The following is a 27,603-nucleotide window of genomic DNA, read 5'->3' on the forward strand; positions in this document are numbered from 1 at the left end:
CATATGTGGTAAGTTGTTATAATGCTTTATGATTATTGTCATAGCACCAAGACATGAACCAACATATTAGAAGTACCACAAAACATTTAAAATCATTAATATATACAACTTGCTTTGCCTATTGTACCACAACATTTATAGTTGCATTGCACATCACCACAATCAAATATGTAGACAAACTCTTCTTACTAAGATTCTCTACGAGTTAATTTCACCCAAGTATCACAAGTACAAGATCTCAAGAACCTTTTACAAGAGCTAACTTCAACTTCTAAGGCTAATCATACAATAATTCATGTTTCCTTTCTACATCCAAAATGAGACACAAGAGTGCATTCTACTATACATTATATTGTCAAGGATATACAATTAAGTACTTGTCAACATTAGTCCTATAATGCTAGTATCAAGTGCATGTTAAAAAACTTCTAAATCAACCTAAATTGAAAGAGAAAATAAAAGTTAAACCAAACACTAATTACATATGTGGTGAGTCTTTTAAATGTGTTATGATTATTGTCAGAGCACCAACACATATGAACCAACATATCTGTGAAGTACTACAAAATATTTAACATCCTTATTATATATAACTTGCTTTGACTATTGTACCAAAACATTTATATTGCACATCACACAATCAAGTATGTAAACAAACTCTTCTTACTAAGATTCTCTACATGTGAATATCACCCAAGTACCACAAGTACAAGATCTCAACAACCTTTACAAGAGCTAACTTCAACTTCTAAGGCTAATCATACAATAATTCATGTTTCCTTTCTACATCCAAAATAAAGAGTGAATGAGACACAAAAGTGCATTCTACTATACATTATATTGTCAATGATATACAATTAAGTACTTGTCAACTTTAATCCTATAATGCTAATATTAAGTACATGTTAAAAACTTCTAAATCAACCTAAATTGAAAGAGAAAATAAATTGTATTAAACTTCATAAAAGCAACATGTTTTCTTAGTGTTTGAGATTTATTTATGTTGAGATCAATTAATATGACGTGTTAAAAAAACATTCAATTAACACATACATAGAACTACTTTTGTGTGTGTGCATGCACATGTGTTTCCTCTATAATACCACATTTTTATTTATTAAATGGATTTTCAATAAAATTACATTAAAGTCGAAAATATCTTTCGCTTAAAATGTACAAGATAATTATTACATAAATTTACAATTTCCATTTCTCAAATTCTTCCCTATTTATCATAAATGAGCTTGCATTTTTATGTCCACCACCTCCATAAACCTGCATAAAAACAAATTGATGCCTTTTAGTTTTAAGAAATTTGTTTTGTCTAGTTCTCATGCATACAAAGAATACACTTTTTGAAATCCTTTTATTTTGGAAGGAATGGACCACTTCTACATGTGACATAAATATGAGAAGTGTTCATTGAACTGTAATTTCTGAATTATGGTTAATACTGTTCCAAAACCAATTTCTAAAATGCTTCTGCAAGAAATACTTGTGTTTATCCAATAATAATTAATCTATTTGGTTTCACATATATTATAAAAAAATGTTCTCTCCTTTTTAAAAAATACATTATAACATAGTGACCATGTAGAATACTATAATCTAGCTAGTTTGACAATGTACCTGAGAAATTTCTGTTGTGTCTTCAGAGCTAATACTACGAAGACTTATCTTCAAGATATCCTCCTTGTCTAATTCTTCAACATTGTAGACAACAGCTCCAATAGGTCTACAACACCAATACAATTTCTTTTAAATTTTAAGGTACAAATACGAATATTGTCGGAATATGACAAATAAGTGAATGATAAAAAACATGTACAATATAAAATAGAGAGTAAAAATTAGTACATATTAGATTTTACGTGGTTCACCAATTTGACTACATCCATGGGAAAGACAGTGTATTCATATCTTATTATTAACAGCAGCAAATATATTCCCAGTCCCACTTATTCAAAATGTTATTTTCTCGCTGAAGATGAAGGAACGGAAAAAATAATATAAAAAGAACAGTCCATTATTCAGAATGATATTTTCTCACATTAATATAGAACTTGTCACTGCAGATGAAGGAACAGAAAAAGGAATATGAAAAGAACAGTCCATTATTTTCCATTATTTAGAATGTTATTTTCTAATATTAATATAGATCTTGTCACAGAAGACGAAAGGGCCGAAAAAGGAAAATGAAAAGAACAGTTTGTTATTTAGAATGTTATATATAGAAACGGGACTCGCCTAAACTCGGCGAGTCCGAGTCCGAGTCATGCTCGCTGAGTCTCTGGGACTCGGACTCGGACTCGTCCGAGTCTGGCGAGCGCATGCTCGCCGAGTCTCTGGGACTCGGACTCAGACTCATCCGAGTTGGCGAGTTTGGCTCCGAGCCCCAAACTCGGCGAGTCCCGAGCCCCAAACTCAGCTACTGGCTGGGTTAGTAAAATGACAAAAAAAAACATTTTAAAAAGTTTTTTTTTAATGAATGGTATCGTCTTTGTTCACTACAACCTTCGCCCGAGAATGAGAAAAATTAGGGTTACAACATGTCAGCCAATAGAAAAATAACACCCAACACCTTTATTAAATAATAAGTTTTTTTGGCCTCGCGGGGTGCTGCCCCTCGACCCCGCCCTGTATCGGGAGCGCGCAAGGGATGTTGCCCCTTGACCCCGCAAGGGGTGATGCCCCTTGACCCCACCTTGGGGGTGCTACGCCCAAACCCCCGTCGAAAAATATGGGGGGAAACTGCGTCGATAGAAGTAGGGAAAATTTAAGCTCCGAGTATGACACTGATTGGATCGACCAGGTAGATATAGAGGCTGAGACAATAGCCATGGTAGAGGAGGAGCGGAGAGCACGAGCACAGACAGGAGATTCAGAGGCAGATAGTGACACGGATGTTCTTGATGTTGGTGAGCATGGCATGGTGTCACGGGGAGCGGCTATGGTTGTCGAATCATCCAGGACCTACCTTAGACGCCTTCGCAGGGGGTCGGGGCCGGAGGGTGCAGGCTCCTCTGAGCCATAGGCTTGTAGTTGTATTTACCTTTGGTATTTGTATGAAACATTTGATGATGATCATATGATGACATGGATTTTTTATTCCATGAGTTTTGTAATATTGTATACATTTGACAATATTTATATATCTATGTTTGTTATTTCCTTCAGCTACAATTTGCATTTATGCTTATGTGATTGATGTATACTTGTGTATGTAATCAAATGAGCCGAGTTTGATGATGTTATTGTGTCTTTAAGGTGTATTCAATAAAGGGTGCCTGAAACAAGTTTAAATCTTTAAAAATCTCTAAATTTCTTGAGTTTTTCACTTTCTCGAGTCCAGTCGAGTCTGGAGTCGAGTCTGACGCCAAGTCCCGAGTCTGAGTCCGAGTCGGCCTTGCCGAGTCCGAGCCGAGTCCGAGTCCAGTTTCTTTGGTTATATCTCACATTAATATAGAACTTGTCACTAAAGACAAAGGGAAAAAAAAGGAATACAAAAAGAACAGTCCATTATTCAGAATGCTATTTTCTCACATTAATATAGAACTTGTCACTAAAGATGAAGGGACAAAAAAAGGAATATGAAAAGAACAGTCCATTATTCAGAATGTTATTTTTTCACATTAATATAGAACTTGTCACTGAAGATGAAGGGACAAAAAAAGGAATATGAAAAGAACAGTCCATTGGAAATGAAGAGATGGAGTTTAGAACCGAACAAAGGAATGTGAAAAGAACAGTCCGTTATTCAAAATGTTATTTTCTCAGATTAACATAGAACTTGTCACTGAAGATGAAGGGACAAAAGAAGGAATATGAAAAGAATAGTCTGCTGGAGATGAAGAGACAGACTTCACAACCGAACAAATATTGTAAGAACATAATGTAGCTTAAAAGACAAGCAAAATCCATTTCACTGATTTTAGCATCAAGAAATCAAACAACTTGTCTACAACTTACAAGTCATTATTCCATCCGCCGGCATGAAATAGAATAATTTTTAACTCAGAGCATATTCATATCCATCTTCAATATAAAATTCAGATTTTAAAATAGTTCATAGATTAAGAACAGGTACACGTTCTAAAAAGAAATAAGAATAGGTACACATTCTAAAAAAGAAAACGAGTATCAATATTAAAATCCAGGTGCACGCCCATTGTAATATCCCTTTAAATTTTTTCCATTTTAAAACACAAGGATTTGCACCCGTTAACGTTAGCATAAGAAAATCCAACAATCTCAACCACTTGTTCAGTGGGAGTATTAGATAGCAACTTGAAAAAACATACTGAAAATGAAAGGGAATACAACTTGGCGGTGTAACCAGCCACTTCCACTTCTCAACGGGCAATACAAAAAACTAAACTCGACCAACTTATTCAGCGGAAGTGTTAATATCAAATGCTGGAAAGTAATGAAATGAGAAATTGGCGATGAACCAGCCACTTCCACTTGTTTAGTGGGTAACAAGATTAGCTTCAAAATCTGAAAATTAAGGAATGCTATTTAGTACTACTAAATCAGCGAATTACAATAAGGCTAACATTGAAGCATCATGAGAAACATTGCTACTATGATTCAATAAGTTAGAGAAACAAATTCAAACTCAATGCTGATAAATTATGATAAAAAACAAGAGTTTAGAACATCGATATCCAATCTGATATGCAACAGTTGCAAACTGAACTTTTCAACCAGCAACCCAAGAAAACTTCGAATGATCATATCTCCCTCGATTCTTCCCCGAAATAGCTCAAACTGAAAGCAAAGACACCATAAAGGCTAGGTGTCCAACCTCCATCCAATCCCAAGTCCCAACCAGCAACTAGGGAGTTGGCGCGAATCCCAACGCAGCCTAGGCAAGATAGTATGACTAGCAAAAAGATATGACAAAATCAAATGTCCTCATAAAAAATCATGAAACCTTGGGCATAGGAGAGCCCAGATCTCTAGGAAAAAATGAGCCAGTACCCAAAAAATTCAGACCAAACCTCCAGACAGTATGAGTATAAACTTGAATCAGCAACCATGGTTTTTACACTCCAAAAACAAACAACACCACTCACACACCAACTAGAAAACATCAAATCCACTCAAAACTGAAATCTCCATTGGAATACCCTAGCAACCTCTGGATGAAGCTAAACCACACTCAGTTAGGAGTTATCTTTCAAACTTGAAACTGGAAGAAGCTAGGAGGCACACAACCCCGAAGCAAGAGTCTCTGAAAATATTCCAACAACACTTCGTTATCAAAATAATAGCATACCAAAATGAGCCTCTCAAACTTGTTTTTATAGCTTTTCTCAAGGAATCGACCCTCATCTCCAAGCCATGTGCGATTAAAAGTTTTGCTTTATTTTATTTCCCTTTTCATGTGCACAAATAACTTAATAAAAATTATTAATAATTCCCAACTTGGACGACCACATGGGAACATTTTTTAAAAACAAAAATCATTGAGCCTAGGCATTGGGGTCAAAAAGCAACTTGAAATTATAAAATCACTTCAGCTATTACCTTCCAAAAACGAAATCCAAGAAACTTGAATAAACCACCCCTCAAACTAGATTGCCAAAAAAACCAAGTGCTACATCATACTACTAAAAATAGCGACTTCAAACACCTTTTAAGCACAATTCAGGTAGCCGTTGTAACTTACTAAAAATAGTAAGTTCAAAAGTCTCCTCTGATGGAAAAGCATGTCACACCATTCTGAAGCTCTCTGAAAACCCAGAAAGACCCAGAGAGCAAACTGCCAAACTCTTGCAAACACCCCTTTGAAATCTACCCTGAAGATGGAAGCCCTAATTTAGTCTCTGATTAGCCTACGAGTTTCCAAAATAGGCTAAAGATCCATCTAACGGTCTAGAGTTGAGAAGGGGACATTACAATTCGCCCTCCCCAAGATTGCTTGTCCTCAAGCAATCGCAAGGTTGGATGCTGCAAAATCTGATCATTCTCCCAAGTCGCATCCTCAATCTGTAGGTTCTTCCATTTAACCAAGTATTCTTTAAGATTCCTTCTCAAAGAGCGTTCCTTAGAGTCAATGATGGCCTTTGGAATTAGAATCAACTGTCCCTCCTCATTCAAAGGAGGTAAATCTAATGAAGCTACCACATTGTACCCAAGTGCCTTCTTAAGGCGTGACACATGGAAAATGTTGTGTACCTTACTGTTCTCAGGCCAAGTAACTCCAACTCGTAAGCCACTTCCCCAACCCTCCCGGTGACTTTGAAGTATCGATAAAAACAGGGCTTGAGCTTCTTTGCTCCACTCTTCTTGAGAGTGGATTGTCGGTAAGGTTGTGTTGTGACCTTTTTCACATATCGCCCCATTGCAAATGGGGACCCTCTCTTTTCCTACTTTCTAGGGTTTTGTTAGTGTCCTATGACCTTTTGCTGCAGTTTCCCCAAGCCTTGTCTAGTTCAAAGCATTTCAGGCCCTAACTATTGAAAGTTAGTTTTTGCAAGTTATGTGATTCCGGAATGCGAACACCACCAGAGTGCTTAGAAAGGCCAAAGGATGAAGATCGCAATTGATCTGGACGAATTTGGACAACTTTCTATTTTTAGAAAGTTTGCTTTATTGCTTTTTCCTATTTTTTAGGAAGTTTCATTTTTGGCATTTTTAGCCCAATCCCCGATATGGCTATTTTTAGAAAGTTTTCCCTATTTTTTAGGGATGTCTACATTTTGCTTTTTTGGGATGCAAACCTAGGGTTTACACTTGCACCACTGACCAGCTTCGACCGGAACTCGAAAATTCCAAGTTTTGACCTAAAAAGCTAAATCCCTAGATTTTAGGCTTTTTTGCTTTTTCGGGATGCAAACCTAGGGTTTACACTTGCACCACTGACCAGCTTCGACCGGAACTCGAAAATTCCAAGTTTTGACCTAAAAAGCTAAATCCCTAGATTTTAGGCTTTTTGCTGCTTCCGATGATCCACCTAGGCATGGATTTCAAATTTCAAGTTAATCTGGTTAAATTTGATTAAGCTGTGAAATTTTGAAATTCTTCTAAGTCTGGCTAACAAGGGTTTTGAAGTATTGTTGCAGGCTCAAACTCCACCACGATATGGGAGACCATGTGTTGAAGACCATCCAAAGTCCGCCATGCATTGGGAGGCCATGTGGGAGCACTCTCCAAAGTTTGCCAAGGTTGGGAGGCCATGAAGACCAACACTCCAAAGTCCGCCACTGTCTTGGAGGTACTTGGGGAGACACCACCAAAGTTCGCCATATGTTAGAGGGCCATGAGGAGGGGTGTTTAAACTCCGCCATAGGTTAGAGGGCCATGAGGAGAGGTGCTTGAAGTCCGCCCAAGGTCTTAAGAGTTGGGAGCAACCTTCAAAGTCCGCCTAGGCCATGAGGAGCCTTGTCTAAAGTCTGCCCAAGCATGCCAAGTGATGGGGAGCCTTGCCAAAAGTCCGCTCTAGAGGATGTTGCTAGAAGTCCGCCCTAGGAGGTGTCTCCAAAGTCCGCCATAAGTTGGAGAAGCCATCAAAGTCCGCCCAAGGTGGGAGCCTTGCCTAAAGTCTGCTCTAGAGGATGTTGCTAGAAGTCCACCCTAGGAGGTGTCTCCAAAGTCCACCCAAGGTGGGAGCCATGACTTGAGCCCTCTTCAAACTCCGCCATGTCTTAGTAGCCCTTGGTGTCCCTAGCAAAACATGTGGAAGACCTTCAAAACTCCGCCCAAGGTCTTCAAATGATGGAGAAGCCACCAAAGTCCGCCCAAGAGCACCTTCCAAAGTCCGCCATACACATGGGAAGGCACTCTAAACTCCGCCATACCTTGGAGAGGTACGCAAAGTCTGCCAAAACTTGGAGAAGATGAAGATAAACTTCCAAAAGTCCGCCTACACATGGAAGGTCAAACCAAGCCAACATGATGTCACAAAAATCCACAGAGATTTCAAAATTAAATCCAAAATGAAGAAAATATCTAAGGATTATTAAATATCTTCAAAATAAATCCAAAATTGGAAAGCTTTTTTGGAGGAAGAGAATATTGAAAGATTATTGAGATATTAAATCAAAATGGAAAGTTTTTTTTTGAAAGAGAATATTGGAGAATTGATAAATATCTTCAAACTTAAATCAAAATGGAAAGTTTTTTTGAGATATTGTCTTAAAACTGGGAAACATGAAGTTAAAATTAGAAGTATGAGTTGGATGATTTTAAGGGTTTCTACTTAACCTTGTCTACAAATACTTCATTATCAACTTCATTATTACACCAAGAAGTTCAAAGTTACTAAGGAGAGCTTAGTAAAGTATGTCAGTTTGAAGATCATATGGAGAAAATTTTAGATATTGCTGGAAGTTGGATAACATTTTTTTTTTGGCAAAAGTTTTACAGATTTTTGGAGAAAGGCAACTAGTACGAGGAAGAATTATCTAAATTTTTCTGAATTTTCTGAGTATTCTGGAGAAAATTCTAGCCTTACTTCTATCCAAGTCAGACGTGAAATTAAAATTATGAATTCATTAATATTTTCCAGAATTTAATAAATGATTTTTTCGAAAATTTTGGAGAAAGAAAATCATTTTTTTTGGCTAAGTATGAAATTTTTTGAGAGTTTTGACACTTGGTGGTAACCACAACCAGCCTTAAGACTGAGGGTTTTAAGGTGAAAATTCAATTTTTATGGCTAAGTATGAGAATAAAAATGGAAAATTTTCCAACACTTAGCCATTTCGCAGCCCCGTTATTTTCAAAACTTTGCAAATTATTTTCTAACTTTAAAATTTCATTGTTTGCCTATAGGCCCTAGACATTATGAAATTCCAGGTAGACAAAGATGCTCCTCCAGAGTTGAGGATGACTTCAAAGTGGAAGAACATCAACGACACCAACCTCGGACACATCAATCTGAGGGAATTTAAGAAGCGAATGTTTGGTTTGGACAACCTTGTGCCTACCACCATTGCGCGAAAGATGATGAAGAGTGGTATTGTGCATGCTGCTGGCTTCCTCCCTACCATGCAGTGCAACGAACTAGTAGTCGAATGTGCCAAACACTACAACCCCATCAGTAAGGACATTGTTGCACCTGATGGAAGAGTGTTGGCAAATGTCAGCGATGAGGCCATCAGAGAGGCCTTCAGGATCCCAGAGTACCACAACCCAGTGTATATGACTAAGGACGAAGCTGACAGTCTATACCAGGACCACCTAGAGGAATATGATGCCATAGTTAACCACTCCTGGCTAGACAAGCCAAGGAAGGGCGCCTCCAAACTCTAGAGAAAGAGCCTAGTGCGAGCATACTTCAAGGAGGACATTGGGGACATGATTGTCCTACTCAATAGAATAATAGGAAATCCTCAGGGAGCTCCATTCGAACCCTGGATGTATTATTTCATTAATGAAATAATCAATGGAGTAAAAATGATAGACTGGGCCCGGATGATCAGCGACAACATAGACAGCCAGCTAAGGAACCTGGAGACGAATAGGACTTTCTTCATGAGTTCTTACTTGTTTTATTCTTTGGCTAGGACCTACAAGCACAAAGGTCTCACTTGTAGAGGAGAAATTGGGAAGAAGGAGAACCAGTTTCGAGTATACGATTGCTATCCCCAGCTCCACATGGAGGAGAAATTCCATTTCAAAAGGGTGAATGATACCTTCCTGATGCACATTACCCGGACACTTCAAGGTGGCTTGCACCAGAGGCTCTCTCAAGAGTCTATGGACTTCATCGGTCGGTTCGGGTGTTGGTACATCCAATATCCAAAATTCACTTACCTCCGAATTGAGGGATTCTCCGGGCCTCCATACAAGCTTCCAGCTTACCCTACCAACCGAGTGGTGTTGCTCGAGGTTGTGAGACAAATGGAGGAGTATATAGTGATTCAAAGGGATAAGAAGAAGAAGGCAGGAACGTCCTCACTTACAATTGGTAATGGGTTGGAAACATGTCCATCATCACAAGCTGCTGCAACCGCTGAGAAGGAGCTGGCCTGGTGTCCCTTCTATCAATACAAGGCAAGAAAAGATTTCGATCCATTCCATAGGATAAAGAAGATCGAAGGAACAACGTTTGAGCACAGACTGGATCTAGAAGACTATTGGGCTAATGCAGCCGATAGCTTCGAGATCAAGAAGAGATTCTGGTCAAGAATCCCTTTGAGTATGGTGAGAGCAACGGAAGTATTCAGAGTTGCCGATCAGGTAGAAGAAAGCCTAGAACTTTAGCAGCCGGGCTTTGAGAAGATGAAAAATGAACCCTTAGTCTTAATAGATTGGACGGAGGGAGAGAAATCAGATCTAGCAGACCTCATGAGGTCATTGGTTGAGTATTCAAGGTGGTGGGCGTCTGAAAAGACAAAACAGTTGAAGACCAAAGGTGTGACCTTGACTTATGAATTGATGGGAGTAGTTGATACTCTGTCCATCAATCCTTGTACCTCCGCCGGTGATGCTCGAAATCCAAAAAGTGTTGGGTCTCGAAAGAGGAAGGAGTTGGTTGGAAGCTCCACAAAGGTCACAGGGAAAAGGGTTGTAGGTGAGAGAAGAGAATCCAGCGAGAGTCACTCCATCCTAAGTGCTGCTTCCATTGCGCCCGATCAGAGTGCAACTGGGGAGCAAGAGATGGACATCTGTGTGATTGATGATAAAGTAAGAGTACTTTCCCAACCAATTGAGGAAGTAGTGGAAGAGGTCTTCCAAAGTCCAGACAGAGAGCAAATTGAAGCACCTACAATCTTTTTGGATGGCATACCAGCAAACCCAGGAGAGGTAGATGATGAGTTTGATCGAAACACTGTAGAGCAATCAACCATTCCGGATTGGCTGAGAGCAAGGATAAAGGCCAAGATTCCCAAGGAGGCCTGCCCCGAGGAGGTCACCGCAGCATTCCTGGAGAAGGTGAATGAACCCACTATAGTTAAACCACCCAAACCCGCCAGGAAGTTTTCCCTAATTCAAAGAGACAACGCAGGATTCAGGACAGTCCACATAGCGGTGCCCAAAGAAGGGAAGACTAGAGACAATGTCGCCGCGGATGATTACAAGGTTACCACCATAGAGCTGGGTAAACCCACCCAGGACCAAGAGGTCCAATATTTTGATGACTCATGCAACGTTCTAAAGATGAGGCTAGCTTATGAAAAGGAAAAGAGGAGGAAGGTTGAAGAAGAGAACCAAAACTGGAAGAAAATATGTTCTCCATCTCACTAGCCCACTCAACCGTGAGGTCCCGGCTACTCCGCCACAACCTCTTCAGCAGGGATCAATGAAAGACTATGATGATATGAAGGGCTCGTACACTCAAGAAAAGGAGTGGATTTCAGACGCTTCGGTGCGTGTTGACACACTGGTAGAAAACTTAGTATCGACACATGAGGCAACTTCTTTATTGATCAATCGTATCCAGGATCTAGCCTCTAATTGGGAAGAGGTGGACAAAATTCTCATACTTAGCCATAAAAATCAAATTTGCACCTTAAAACCCTCAGTCTTAAGGCTGGTTGTGGTTACCACCAAGTGTCAAAACTCTCAAAAAATTTCATACTTAGCCAAAAAAAAAAGATTTTCTTTCTCCAAAATTTTCGAAAAAATCATTTATTAAATTCTGGAAAATATTTAGAGAATTCATAATTTTAATTTCACCTCTGACTTGGATAGAAGTAAGGCTAGAATTTTCTCCGGAATACTCAGAAAATTAAAAAAAAATTAGATAATTATTCCTCGTACTTGCCTTTCTCCAAAAATCTGTAAAACTTTTGCCCAAAAAAAAATATTATCCAACTTCCAGCAATATCTAAAATTTTCTCCAGATGATCTTCAAACTGACATACTTTACTAAGCTCTCCTTAGTAACTTTGAACTTCTTGGTGTAATAATGAAGTTGATAATGAAGTATTTGTAGACAAGGTTAAGTAGAAACCCTTAAAATCATCCAACTCATACTTCTAATTTTAACTTCATGTTTCCCAGTTTTAAGACAATATCTCAAAAAAACTTTCCATTTTGATTTAATATCTCAATAATCTTTCAATATTCTTTCAATATTCTCTTCCTCCAAAAAAGCTTTCCATTTTGGATTTATTTTGAAGATATTTAATAATCCTTAGATATTTTCTTCATTTTGGATTTAATTTTGAAATCTCTGTGGATTTTTGTGACATCATGTTGACTTGGTTTGACCTTCCATGTGTAGGCGGACTTTTGGAAGTTTATCTTCATCTTCTCCAAGTTTTGGCGGACTTTGCCTACCTCTCCAAGTTATGGTGGAGTTTAGAGGGCCTTCCAATGTGTATGGCGGACTTTGGAAGGTGCTCTTGGGCGGACTTTGGTGGCTTCTCCATCATTTGAAGACCTTGGGCGGAGTTTTGAAGGTCTTCCACATGTTTTGCTAGGGACACCAAGTGCTACTAAGACATGGTGGAGTTTGAAGAGGGCTCAAGGCATGGCTCCCACCTTGGGCGAACTTTGGAGACACCTCCTAGGGCAGACTTCTAGCAACATCCTCTAGAGCGGACTTTAGGCAAGGCTCCCACCTTGGGCAGACTTTGATGGCTTCTCCAACTTATGGCGGACATTAGGCAAGGCTCCCACCTTGGGCGAACTTTTGGAGACACCTCCTAGGGCGGACTTCTAGCAACATCCCCTAGAGCGGACTTTTGGCAAGGCTCCCCATCACTTGGCATGCTTGGGCGGACTTTAGACAAGGCTCCTCATGGCCTAGGCAGACTTTGGAGGTTGCTCCCAACACTTAAGACCTTGGGCGGACTTCAAGCACCTCTCCTCATGGCCCTCTAACCGATGGCGGAGTTTAAACACCCCTCCTCATGGCCCTCTAACCAATGGCGGACTTTGGTGGTGTCTCCCCAAGTACCTCCAAGACAGTGGCGGACTTTGGAGTGTTGGTCTTCATGGCCTCCCAACCTTGGTAGACTTTGGAGAGTGCTCCCACATGGCCTCCCAATGCATGGCAGACTTTGGATGGTCTTCAACACATGGTCTCCCGTATCGTGGTGGAGTTTGAGCCTGCAACGATACTTCAAAACCCTTGTTAGCCAGACTTAGAAGAATTTTCAGAGAAATTTCAAAATTTCACAGCTTAATCAAATTTAACCGGATTAACTTGAAATTTGAAATCCATGCCTAGGTGGATCATCTGAAGCAGCAAAAAAAAACCTAAAATCTAGGGATTTAGTCTTTTAGGTCAAAACTTGGAATTTTCGAGTTCCGGTCGAAGTTGATCAGTGGTGCAAGTGTAAACCCTAGGTTTGCATCCTGAAAAAGCAAAAAAAAGCCTAAAATCTAGGGATTTAGCTTTTTAGGTCAAAACTTGGAATTTTCAAGTTCCGGTCGAAGCTGGTCAGTGGTGCAAGTGTAAACCCTAGGTTTGCATCCTGAAAAAGCAAAAAAGCCTAAAATCTAGGGATTTAGCTTTTTTAGGTCAAAACTTGGAATTTTCAAGTTCCGGTCGAAGCTGGTCAGTGGTGCAAGTGTAAACCCTAGGTTTGCATCTTGAAAAAGCAAAAAGCAGACATCCCTAAAAAATAGGGAAAACTTTCTAAAAATAGCCATACTGGGGATTGGGCTAAAAATGCCAAAAATGAAACTTCCTGAAAAATAGGAAAAAGCAAAAAAGAAAACTTTCTAAAAATAGAAAGTTGTCCAAATTCGTCCAAATCAATTGCGATCTTCATCCTTTGTCCTTTCTAAGCACTCTGGTGGTGTTCACATTCTGGAATCACATAGCTTGCAAAAACTAACTTTCAATCGTCAGGACCTGAAATGCTCTGAACTGGACAAGGCTTGGGGAAACTGCAACAAAAGGTCATAGGACACTAACAAAACCCTAGAAAGCAGGAAAAGAGAGGGTCCCCATTTGTAATGGGGCGATGTGTGAAAAAGGTCACTACAGGTATGAGCATGGATTTCACAACAAGCAACCTCATCAAATCTCGTTCATCTAAATACTTGAAAGCAAATCTAATCTAAATGAATAGAGTGAGACCATGCAAGTTTTAAAACAACACAAGAATACACCAACAATTTGAACAATGTATTAAGTGGACTGCTTCAGAACTTATAGCAACAATCTTTGAATACAATCTCTCCTCTTACAAATGAGGGGGGTCACCCCTTTATATAGGCCTTAAACCATGAGGACATGCAAACCCTAATTAGGGTTTTCCCCTATAAGATTCCTCACACATGATTCAACAAGGTGGTAATCTACAATAAATGCCCATGAAGCCCATATACAATTAATTCAAACATGCCCAAAATAGCACCCATTTGTACATTAAATGCACCATTTGCATCAAGTTTGCTCAATATACAATGAATATTCCCAATGCAAAAACGTTCATGCAGACATAAATGCCCATCATTCCTTCATGAGATGGCAACATGCGAGAAGAATCTGTCATAAAATCATAAAAGTGTTAGCTGCATGCAAAAGATTCTTCATAAATTCAACATGCATTGACCGAGCCGCCGCTTAGTCAAAGTATTCCAGCAATAAGTGTGCCACCACTACTTGGTCAAAAGATTCTCATCCATTGATGGTTCCTCACTTTCTCCAAGGATTATTTCGCATGTGCTCCTGTGATGTTTCCTCCATTTCTCCAAGGATTGTTTCTATGAAACAATCCTGGCAAGGTTCTTGATGGGGAGGAAGTTCTTGTCTTTGATCTCCTGGCTGATTGGGCCTATGTGAAGGGCTAGCGTTGAGAACATCCTGTGTTGGAGCATTGTCAGGAAGGTTTCTTTGAGATGGATTCACTAGATTTTCCTGTGTAAACATTTCTACCTCCTGCACACTGTAAGAGTTGGCTGGTGATCAAGTCTCTTCCACTCTTGCCTTCTTCTGCGGTGGTTCTTCCTACGGGACTTCTTGCTGAATTTCTGGCTGGGTATCTATTTTCCTTATTGTTCTTGACCTCTTCGAAGCACTCTTTCCTTTACTAGGCTCAACTTCTTTCTATCAAACTTCTCCTTCCTCAACCTGAGCTTGTGAAGATCCCTCAGTGGCTTCACTATGGGAATCTAGACTTCCCATCAACTGGTAACTTGAGCGGACATTTCCTTCTCTCAATCTCCTGAGATGCCAATCAACCCAATATTTGGTGAATTTTATTACGGGTCTGGCCAAAATGTCCAGATCATCAATTTCGGGCTCTGACCAATCTAGAAGCTAAATGGGCTGATCTTTCACCTTTTCAAATTTTGGTTGCATTATGTCCGAGTCCTCCTTGACTTGATCCGACACTTGCATTATTTCACTTATCCTGATTGTGTCAAGGGGTAGCCTAGAAAACATTTTCTTCCTAACCTCAAGTTCGTCCTTGGCACCTGCCCAATAATCTTCTAGGTGAAACTTATGCACAAATTTTAATCCAGCAACCTTCCTGGTCTTATGATATGGATCACAATGAGATCTGGAGGTGTAAAATTCCAAGCAATAGAATGCCAATTCCTCTGCTGCTTTCTCACCTGCTGCTAGGTTCGGGCACACTTCTACATAATCACTGAGAACAATTGGGAATTCAATAGACAACTTTCTTTTCTTCTTCTAAATTTGGTCATAAGCCATCAATTGCCTCATAAATTCTAGCAGCACTAGTTTATCAGATGGATATCTCGGTAATTTATATGGCTGGTATGAGAATCGCTGCGTCCTGATATAGGTGAACTTTGGAAACTGCAAGAACATGGCCCCAAATTTCTGCACCAAAACCCTAGCTTTCAGCGACTCTCTTGTGAAGCTCATTCTGTATAAATCTAGTCAAGTACATAGTACAAGTGTCGTTTCCCAATTTGAAAGAATTAATATTGTAGAGGTGCAACTGAGGATAACATTCATGAAGTTTCAGCTGTGTTGGTCCGCAGCCCATGACTCCTTTTCTCGGCAAACCATCAAAGCCACCCATCCTTGCAAGTGAATAAATCACTTAAGAGCTCATATAGAAGGATTGGGTCTTCTCCTTCAAATCTTTCAGTTGTTCATGAACATAATGGCTGATTAGCCGAGCCCAGTCCACTAATCTATTGGCATTCATGACTTCACCAATGTAGAAAAACATCCATGATTCAAAATTTATGGCATGTGGACACCCCATTATCTTACTTAACATCAGTATCAAATACACATACTCCTGCTTGAATTCAAAAATGGTGAGTGTCTTAGGCATCTTGGAGATGTGAGGTCAGGCTTCTGCAACCAACTCTTGTTGATGATTTCCGCACATCTGTCAGGACCTACATCATATATTGCCTTAGCTCCATTCATAGTCTTGTAGGTCATGGAATGATGTGATGGAATTCCAAAGGTTTCACCAATAGCCTCTAGAGTCTAGTTGGCCAAAAGTTTGCCACTTGTTGCTAAAATAGCCCTTCTCTTCGAGCTATAGTGTTTCACGCATTCCAGGATCAACTCTGAACATTAAATAGACGGAGGAAAACCTGCTACTGCAACAATTCCACTTTGACAATCCTAGCAGTGGTAGGTGATGGATTATGCCCTACGGTTCCAAACATCCTGATTCGGAAGGCAGCCATGTTGAATGTTCCTAAATTTGTATCACTGATCTCCTTCCACCTGGATACCATCTTTGATTGTGGAAGGAAGCCTTTCATCTTAGCTTTTATCTGTGTTTGCCTGGTAATGGTTGCCACCTTCTTGATTCAACCATTTCAGGAATAAATTAGTACTTTCTTGCAGACAAAGCCTCCTGAAAAGAATAAAATATTTTGTAAGTCTGACTTTCTCGCACTTCTTATCATTTGTCAATACCTTCTTGCCTCTTTCTCCTATTTCTTATATCTATTGATCGCTTAATTTATTTCTCTAATAAACTTTGAATTCTTCATTGCTCAGCTTCATGAAATCTTGATAGATCTAACCTAGCAGGTTGGCAAGATCTAAGCTCTAATATCACTATAATGTCCCATTTTTAGGTTTTCTTGGAATTTATTATTTTTTAATTTTTGCAACAAAACCAAAGTGAGGACAACAATCCAAAAAAAGAAACAAGTAGTTGGTAACATTTATTAAACCTTCAATGGCTAGTATGCAACTTCAAATGCATCAAATACAATGGCTTCAACGTGTAGATATCAAATTACCACAAATATGCTAGTCAATTTATGATAATATGCAATAAACAATCAATATGAAAACATTTAATACCAATTGTGCTCAAATTTGAATAGATTATGATCCAATACATCAAGTATAAATGCTGATATGGTTGGAAATGAATATATTGAACCTCTAGATGCAAATAATCAACAAGTATGAAACCCTAGGGTGTCAAATACACTTGGATCTTAATCAAACATCAACTTTTATCCCTATGAAAAACTGATTTTATTTGATTTGCAACAATTAGAACAAATACTTTGACTGATACAAATTGGAAACATAATTTCAGATTTACAACAATTTATTTCCATCCCACAAGAGGCCTTACTAAAATTGATTTAAAATGAAGAAGATACAATTGCCACATGCCAAAGAAAACATGTATGTTGGATGAATAGCAAGAATGATGATGAATGACTAAAATAAAGTAGTGTTGATGTGTGTTTTATGCACATAACATTCAGAATAAAATACAAAAGTACTTTACACTCTCTTGAACAAAATCACCTCAGATGCTAAGGGTAAGATCAACTAAAATGATTCCAAGGTTTCTACAGTCAGGTCTTGACGAGTGGGTAACTCAATGGTCGATGTGAATTGTTGTTTTCCCTTGGGGACTTACACAATTGTTCGAATCAATTTCTCTTATCATGGATGTGGAATGGGTGTGCTGATAACTTAGGATATGGCAATGTAGTTCTGGACTTAATTCTAACAAGACTTACTAAAAAAAATGGCAAAAGGGAATAGGGTTCAAGAAATCTATTCTAAGCCTACGAATGTAGGAAATGATGAACAAATTCAGTGGAATCAAACTAGGCAAGGTCTCACCATCAAGTCGAACAGATTTTAACACGAGCTTAGTGTAATCATCTAGGGTATACTTATAGATTTTCAAATCATTACCATCAGACATTGAAACCATCCAAGTTGATGCATAACAATGGATATGTAATAATCGAAGTTAAGTTTGCATAAATTTCTAGTTGACCACGCAAGGTGCACTTACAATCAGCAAGAGGCTAGTGGTATGGATTTATAGATTCCACACAAATATACTCAACAATTCGTTCATTTGATCTAACAAACATGAAAGCAAATTCTAAATCTAAAATTCTAATCTAACTTGGAGGAATTTAGAACCTTGAATGCAAAACAACACTTGAAAGACAAAATCACCATCAAGTCAAACAATGATTTATATTCAAAAGTTGCAGCATATACCAACAATTCTACAAAAACTCTCTTACAAATGAGAGGCAGTGAGGTATATATAGAGTCTCTTACAAAATGGATGGCCAAGATTAAAACTAAATCAAGGGCCAAGATTATGCCAACAAAACCCTAGAGTTGCCCTAATTAGGGTTTACATAAAAAATGGAGCCACCAACATATGTCCCAATAGAAAGATATTTAGTCATCAAATAGGGAATCTTCTAGAAGATTCCAAATTGCATCTCTCTCTCTCCTAGCATACTCCAAGAATCTAGCCAATACAGAATCTAACTCCTCCATGGAAATGCTGGGTAAGGTATCTTGCTGTAAATCAATCACGTCCAATGCATCCGAGCAAGCATCCAAAGTGTTCTCCCAATCTAGCATAAGCTTCTGCGAATTATGAACATGAATCAACAAAGAGACCAAATCATCTATCTGACTCTTCTTCAAAGAGTCCAACTGATTGAAATACATGAATTTCATTTTGTCTCTTGATTATGCCAAGCATAAACCACTGGCTTCACTAACATCAATCCCCAATAATTCCTCAATTGAAGCAAGGATCTTAAACTGAATATCATGAATTGATCCTTCCATCTCTGCACAACTCAGTTGTGCACTCTCATAAGTTGATTTCTTCATGGCTAATGAACAATACCAACCATGGAAATCGTATCTATCTCCATTGTGCACAACATTTTCCTTGACCAATGTGGACTTAGGAATCTTCTTCAAAGCTCTGAGGAGTGGAATAGTCTTCTCCTGGATAGATCTGAATTCTTCCCAAACTCCCTCCAAATACTGTATTCTGAATATGAGCCATGTTGTCCTTTCAAATGCCTGGACAAACTGAGTAAGGAAATCATCCACCTATCTCTTTGTATTTTCAATCCATTTCTCCACCTTCGAGAGTGTATCTCTCGTTGCCTCATAATGTGAATGTAGTCCACGATCAATTGCAATAGGGGAAATAAGGGTGGGATTCTCACGCCTTATCCCTGTGATGTACTCTCTAAGTCTGATATTCTCTTCTTTGTACTTCTCTTTTTCTGCAATTTCTCTACCCAATCTCACATTGATATCCTTGAGGTTATCACCAACCTCTTGAAATTCCTACTCTCGTGTAGTACAGCCAAGGGCAACTGAAGTAATCTGGAAATCCATGGGAATAGCAATGTCCGGTGTCACACCTCCAATAGGAACAACCACCTGCGCAACCCTCATTCTGTCTCATCTCTAGCTATATGTGACAAAATCTCAGCTCTCTTAGGCTCTTTCTCCTTATTGCTTCTAGCTAAGTAGTCATCAATGTCATCAATAGGTTGTGCCTCTATCATTTTCTTACTTTTCTCCATACTCCTCATCAGCCAATGAGGAATAGCGGCCATCTCTATACCATCATCGAGACACATCTCTCGATCAAGCCCTCTCAATGCCGAGATAACATCATCATCATCATCATCATCATCATCAAGATTATCCCTAGTCAAATCCTATACATTCTTTCCCAAACTAACCTTCAAAAGGACAGTAGGGGATCCCGGCTAATCATCATCCTCATTACGTGGAGCAGATGTCGTTGTGGCATGTAAATCCTAAATATTCTCTGGTAATATCACTGTGTTGGAACATTTCTCAGTACCCTTGTTTTGTTCTGGCACTTCAACTTCCTTGATTGATGAGACACTAAGGGGTGGTGAAGGAATGATAGTCTTTTGCTTCTTCTTCTTAACCTCCTCAATCTTCTTCCCTCTAGCCTTGACTTATGCTGGTGTGTTCTTCCTTCTCTTGGGAGCTTGACTCTCCTCATCCGCATGAATCCTGATATCACTGATAGTCCTCTGATCATCTTCGAAAGAGGATTCCTCTAGTTTCATCTTTTCATAAGTGAAGGTAACACCCATATCAACTAATCTGTTCATTTGAATATCCACCCATGCTTGGGAGAAACTCAAGACCTCTCTCATCAATACTTTCAAATCTATTTCTTCTGGTTCTGACCAATTAGGCAATAGAATCGCCTTCTTCATTTCATTTTCATATTGTGGATGCGTATGATCCTTGTCATCTAACACTTGGTCAGGAATGAGGAAAAGTCCACACTTCCTTATGAAATCCACTGACATTCTGGACCACATTCTTCTCTTTACTACTTGCTCGTCCATTAGGTTGGCCCAATAATCTTCTATGTCTACCTTGTGGATGAACTTTTCTCCCCTAATCCTTCCAACTTTCTTATCTGGATCAAACCTTTCTCTTCTCTTGTACGTTGCAAATCGATAGAATGCAAGTTCCTCACTTGTTGTGCTGGCTGCTAAGGCGGATTGGCAAACCTCCAATGTCTTCCCAACTGAAATAGGAAATGACATGCCCGTTCTGTGCTTTTCCTTCTAGATGATATCAAACTCCAAAAGCTGTCTCACCACCTCCAACAAGATCGCTCTATCAAAAGGATACCTAGGAAGCTTGTAGGGTTCGGATTGAAATCCATGAATCCTAAGGTATGTGAAAGTGGGAAACTCTATATACCACAATCCATATTTCTCTATCAGCTCCGTTGCCTCCTTGGACAACCTCCTGTGGACTCCACCTTGCAATATTCGTGTTATGCACATTGTGAATACATCATTCACTCTCTTATAATCTTCAATTCTATACATGTTCAGCTGTGGATAGCACTCAACTCCTAAATTGTCCTTGTCCATTCTCGACTTCACCTCTGCATATCAATCCCTTGTATGTAACAAATCGTGCAAGCAGGTACACCAAATAGGAAGTCATGGCGAATGATCTGGACCGCTCCACATTCCTTAGCTGAAAATCCAGATTGTCACTTATGATTCTAGACCAATTTATCAATGTTCCTTTTAGACAATCCTGGATGAAATAGAACATCCATCCATCATATATTGCACCCTGCGACATCCCCATCACTCGATTAAGTAGGAATACTAAATCACTATATTCCTCTTTGAAGTTTGTGCACATGAATGTCTTGGGAGTCTTGGAATGACGAGTCCTAGGCTCGATCATCCACTCCTTGTTTACTACGGTCTTGCACGCATCCATCTTCTTCTTATATCGATCTTCATATTCATCCTTAGTTATATCTTTCATGTCCGCTCCTTGTGGAATTCCAAACACCTCAGCAAGGTAGGCAATGATGGCACCCTTAGGAGTCTTGATCATACGGGAGCGAGGATCATAACATCGTGCACACTCCATGATAAGCTCACTGCACTGTATGGATTGCGGAAATCCAGCGGCCTGATAAATGCCACTCTTCATAATGTTCACATAAGCTGGGGAAGGAATCTGGTTCCCAATTCCAAACATCCGCTGTCGCATCTGACTCATGTTCAGGAAATGCATGTTCGTGTCCGTAACCTCCTTCCATCTAGATGACATCTTGGATTCTGGATAGAATCCAGTCTCAACTATCTTCTGTTGTTCTCTCCTTTCCTTGAGTCCGGACTTCGACATCGTACCTGTACGAAGCTAGAAGTTAGAACTTCGGAAAATATTCCTAACAAAGTTTCTGATTTCCTAATGATTTAGACAAGTTTGAGTATGGAAATCAGAAAAATAGTATACATTCTAAATAAATTTCAACAATTGAATGCAAAATATAACAAGGTTAGGGTATATAGCCCTCATGAAATTCATTGAAATCAACAATTTTCATACCAAAGTCTGAAAACACCTCCTTATACTTAGAAATTATATTCAAATTAGAGTGCAAAGGAGTATACCAGATCAAACAATGACTAAGGAAAGGTGTGAAAGGTTGTGTTTTCACACAAAACTATGTCTGAAGGCTCCTTCCGAAGTCAACAATGGTTGCCAACAAATCTGAAGGCAACCTGCAACTTCACAAATTACTCTCTAAAATACGTTGCAATCACCCAAATGTGCACAAACTTGATGGAAATCGACTTCAATGGTGAAAACAATCAATCCCGAGAATGTAAGTATGGCTGATGAAATTAATATTTCTGAGGACAAGTCTGAAAATGAATTGTTCCAGACTTACCAACACCTTGCAAAGTAGTAAAAATCCCTAAAAATGATCAAAAAATGCCTTCCAAACAAGATTGCCAACAATGACAAGTGGTTGGAAATGGAGTTTTTTGAGAACGGCCGCCCTACAATGAAGTTTCAAACCTGCAACAATGATGAATAGCTCTGAAAATGCACTGAAAAATGCCTCCAATCAGCCTCTAGGCAGAATCGCCTTAGGTGGAAATGGGCTGGAAATAAAATGTATGTCTAAAAATCGATTTTCTAGCCAGCAATGGAGGTAAGAAATCTCAATAATGGCGTCACAACTCAGGTCTGAAAGTGTCTAACAACAATCTCCCAGTCAAGGCATCATAAATGATGAAAAAATTCACTCAAAAATGAAGGCAAATCTCCTCCAAACTGAAATCACCCCTTCTCCAAAAATGGCGCCACCTCTAGGAAAATCGTACAAGTTTGAAAATGAAGCTTCAACACTCTCCAAGGGCAGCCAAAACAAATCACCTAGCTAGGAAATGGAGGAAAATGCACAAGGAAATCGACTTCAAATCACAATAGTGTCAAGTAGACACTCAACTAAATTCATTAGCTGGAGAAAATTCGCCCAAAGCAGCAACACACTTGGCAAGAATAATGATATAATAATGCTAGCCTCCTTTAAAACTTACTTTCACCTTGAATTTTCACCACACAAGCAATGTGGGATAAAAAACTTGTAATTATACTTGCCTGGCAAAAACCGATTTGCTTCTAGAAGGTAAAAATCATTAAATGTTTATTGCAAATCATTTATTAATTGTTTTTTTTTTATTTTTAAATAACCGTTTCACTTCATAAAAACAATTAAATTTGGGGCTCATTTATTTAAAAGATTTTAAAATTTAGATCCAAAATGACCAATAGGGGAAAATCGATTTTAATTGAGATAAAAATCCCAACAAAATTCATTAAAAATCATTAAACATCCCCTTTGGCGGAAAATTGATCCAAGTAGGGATAAAAATCCCTATCAAAATTTCACCAACTTGCACAAAAATGGGTCTAGGGGAAAATCCATTTGGGTCTGGAATCAAAATTCCAACTAAAACTTCATCACTCAACACAAAAATCCTCCTGTGGGGAAATCGACCCCTGTCTAGACAATCATCCAGACACAAAAATCATCAAAATCATTCTCAGTGGAAATTTGACTAGAGTCTAGAATGAATATCCGCATAAAAATCCACAAAATCTAGTCACAAAAGGTCCTGGTGGAAAATCGATCCATGTCAGGAATCAGGAAAAAATCCCAACACTTAATCAAAATTAATCATCCTGGTGGAAAATCGATCCTAGTATGGATTTTGAATGGGGGAAAAACAGGGCATGTTTGGATTCTAGGGGAAATCCATGTTCAGTCTGGATTTTGAGTGGGGAAAAATCATGGGTAGTCGAGAATATGAGGGGAAAAGCACCTCCAGTGTGAAATTTTGACCTTTTAACCCTTAGAATATGGACTTTCATCCAGAAAATGATGATTTTTCCACTCAAAATCACTAGGAAACTTCAAAACTCAATAAAACTCATCTAGACTTAGGCAAATTCACCAAAACTTGAGCGAAACAAAAGGAAACCTATCGGGATAAAGTGCAAAATCAACTTGAATAACTTCTTAGTAGTGAGAAAACAACTCCAAAAGATCCTAAAACACCCTAGCACTTTAAAATTTACCAACGCGAATGTTCAAAAACATGTTAACACTCAAAAGGTCTACACTTAGACAAAATTAGGATCATTTAAAATCTCAATTTTACGCGCTTGATCCTATAACTCCAAAAAACCCTAAATGACAATTGGCATGATCAAAATTCCGAGACTCGAGCATGGGAAACTTCAAAATTGCCCACTATGTAATATTCCCCTTAATTTTTTTTTGATTTTCCAAAGAGATTTACAAACAAACACAATAACCCGTTAAGGTTAGAATAAAGAAATCCAAACAACTGAAGGGAGCCCTCCACTTTCTGATCACCAAGAGCCCAAACTGGAAGGGTGAGAGCACACAGTGACAAGGGATCGTTAGATGCAAATCTGAGATGCTGATTACAATACTGGGCGGCAATCCAGACCCTTTCACTTATACAGTGGGTAATGAAAAATCCTAAAATCACTTGGCAGTAAACCAGCCAAGGACAATACAAACAACTGGAATGAGCAATCACTCTACCGCTTATGCAGCAGGAGGACTAAAATGAAGATTACTATCAACTCCACCGCTTATTTAGCGGGAGGACATTATTACAAACAAAGATAGGTGGCATGGCCAGCCTCTTCCACTTATGCAGTAGGAAATACAGATAAGTTGCAGCAAGAATGATTGATGAGTACTATTGAAACAATCTTACAAAATAGAGATAAAAGATTAGAGAAGATGTTTAATGCTGATCTCAAGCAAAATACTTCCAAAATCACACAACATAAAACACTACTACTGTTCTAATTTTGCAAGCTAGAAACACACTGTCCAGCCACTACCGAAAACACCAAAACACTCATAACTTTCTCAAAACTATCCAGAATCACATCAAATCAAAAGAAAACGATAGATATAACATAGGCGTCCAACATAGAAACTCAAACCTGCAACAACGGAGACTGGAAAGCAGCTGCATGCATCCAAAGACATCCAGGAAAGGGGGGGGTATAGCAGAAAGTTCTATCTGCTCCTAAAAATCAGAATCCACACCAAAAACCACATCAAGTTGGAAGAATGGTTGCCTTCCCAGTACGCTTCCAAAGAGCCGATACCTAGAATGATGGGTTGCACAGGCAGGGAGATACGAGCGATTCTTCGCTTTAGCCACACCAAACCAGCAACTCCAGAAAACACACCCCACACTGAAAATGCGCACTGAAAAATGTCACAAGAATACACCACTCAGCTAGGTACTATGTCTCAAGTACGAAACTGGCAATACTAGGGAGCCACACTCCGAAGCTTCAAGTTCAATCGCCAAACCGACAACATAATGATGCAATTTTTCAAGATCATCCAAATGAGAGCCCAAGGCTCTTATTTATAACACTTCCCTCTCCAAATTCAAATTCAACTTCATCGAAATCCCCCCCTAAAACAAATTACATTTTATTCCAACTCGCCTCATGTGTTTGGCATCCCCTTCTTAGCCAAGAATTTTGATATCTTTCCATGTTGAAGACTTTGGAACATAAAATGAAGTTAGCACATGAAATATGTTTCCTTTCTAACGCCAATGACTTAGGAAAAATAACAATATAGATGATAGATAAATATTTCCCTTAAGTCGCCCACCATACCAATAATCAGTAATAAAATAATTAAATATTAAACCTTAGGATAAGGAAATAATATTCAATTAAATAACTTATAACTCCAATACTGATCAACACCAAAAACAAGGATGAAGCTATGCGATGAAGACCACTGAACTGTGCTGAATTAGGACCCTGTTCAAGATTGCCAAAAATAGTAATGCTCAACACAGCCACTTACTAAAAATAGTAAGTCAAGAAATACTACTCTGAAAAACATGATCTTTGCACCCAGAGAAAGAGCTTGGAAGGCTCAGTAGAACTGCATCATCCAAACAGCCAAACCCTAACTTATTAAAAATAGTAAGTTCTCACTTCACCAAAGAATCGAATGCATGTTATACCACCTTGGAGCTCATGAAAAACCCAAAAGGAAACCATAGACAGAACTGAAGAATTCCCTCCTGGTAAACCCTAGAAAGCTCAAGAAGAACTCCACAAAAGTTGGAAACCCTAATTCTCCTTTCCACATAGCCTACGGGTCTCCAGAATAGGCCAATGGACCACTGAATGCACATCACGGAGAAGGGGACATACACACTATGTTGCTGAAACCCTAAACTAACAACGCGGAAAGCAGGAAAAGAGGGGGTCCCTGTTTGCAATGGGGCGATGTGTGAAAAGGTTACAACAAGTAGTAACAACAATGATAAACCTCTCACAAGTAGATTGCAAAATTATGACAAGATCGTTGGCTAATATAGGATTACTAGTACTACTGACTTGGAAGGATGATTAGAAGGCTTGGAAACAACTAAAACAATATGAAATGTTGCAAATCTAACCTACACAATAATAGGGCTCCAAAATAAAAGACAAAAAGTTGGTTGCGGCAATAAATGTTTCCAAAAATCACCATAGAACTCCCAACAAATGATGGCACATGCCCTAAATAGGAGTGATCAGCCTCAAACAATAGCAATTATGAGAGTAATCAACAAATAAATCTCCTTGTATGGCTTGCATAGCAATTTCAACAACAAATAATGATGAATATCATGCAAAATATGTCCAAAAAACCCTTAAAAAAAAAAAGATGACGATGGTCACCCCTCCAAAGGTAAGGTTCAATATCTACTAGCCATGGAATATTGATCGAAAAATCATTAATTCAAAAAATTAGCAATGAAGCCCTCCAAAATCATAAACACAAAGATTTGTTTGCAAATACAATTCACTCCAAATCTGAAAATTGCCAAATCAATTCACATGTAACTACTAGATGGAATTTTCCCAAGGAAATGAGAGCTATCATTTCCAAATCCAACTATGGAAAGCAAAGAGTTTTTTTCTCCAAGATTCCACAATGCCAAGGGTTTTCATCCTTGATGTTGAAATTCAACACAATTGTAATGTCCCCTTCTTGCACTTAGTCAGTTTGAGGTTTCCATTAGCCTATCCCCAGGTTCCCATAGGCTAAGTGGATGTGGTTAAGCAGTGTCCTGTAGAGGGCTCTAGCAAATGTTTTCAAAGTATTCCAACAGAGTTTTCTATTTTTAGCTATAGATAATATCTACACCTTCGGGGGTTTATGATTAGGGCATTGATAGAAACATATCAAAATCAGCCCGAAGGAGATCTGGACCTATCAAAGGTGAGAAAAACCAAAAGTCAAATTTTCGGTATTTTGTCTATGTTTCAGTATTTTGCATTTTCGGAGGCTTTCGGAGCAAGATTTGGGGTCAAAACTATTCCCGGTCCCTTAACTCAATAGCCAAAGGCATGGTGTTAAGGGATGGAAACTAGATCTTTTGAAGACCTTTCCAACGGTGTAAGTGGCTTGAGATTTCGAGTGCCGAGCGGAAAGTTATGATCCCGCCAAGTCAAGACCAAATTTTTTGCCGTTCGCGAGGAGTAGGTACCAACGCGCCACATGTCAGCATGGCGTAGTTTCTTGCAAGCCCGCGGCT

The 27,603-nt window shown here is 38.9% G+C and overlaps 1 protein-coding gene across 2 annotated transcripts in view; it reads right to left on the reverse strand.

Annotated features, from left to right (window-relative positions):
• Window positions 1–962: 962 nt before the first annotated feature.
• LOC131027153 (uncharacterized) overlaps window positions 963–27,603 on the reverse strand; it is a 198,922-nt gene continuing 172,281 nt past the window's right edge. For both annotated transcript variants that reach the window (XM_057957140.2, XM_057957141.2), the window contains exons 6-7: window positions 1,630–1,735; window positions 963–1,275 (exon numbers count right to left, since the gene is read on the reverse strand). In XM_057957140.2, the coding sequence (XP_057813123.1) occupies window positions 1,198–1,275; window positions 1,630–1,735 (184 nt within the window). In that variant the 3' untranslated portion in view covers window positions 963–1,197. The remainder of the gene's footprint in view (window positions 1,276–1,629; window positions 1,736–27,603) is intronic.

The sequence above is a fragment of the Cryptomeria japonica genome, chromosome 10 (genome assembly GCF_030272615.1).
Source record: "Cryptomeria japonica chromosome 10, Sugi_1.0, whole genome shotgun sequence".
NCBI classification, from domain to species: Eukaryota; Viridiplantae; Streptophyta; class Pinopsida; order Cupressales; family Cupressaceae; genus Cryptomeria; species Cryptomeria japonica.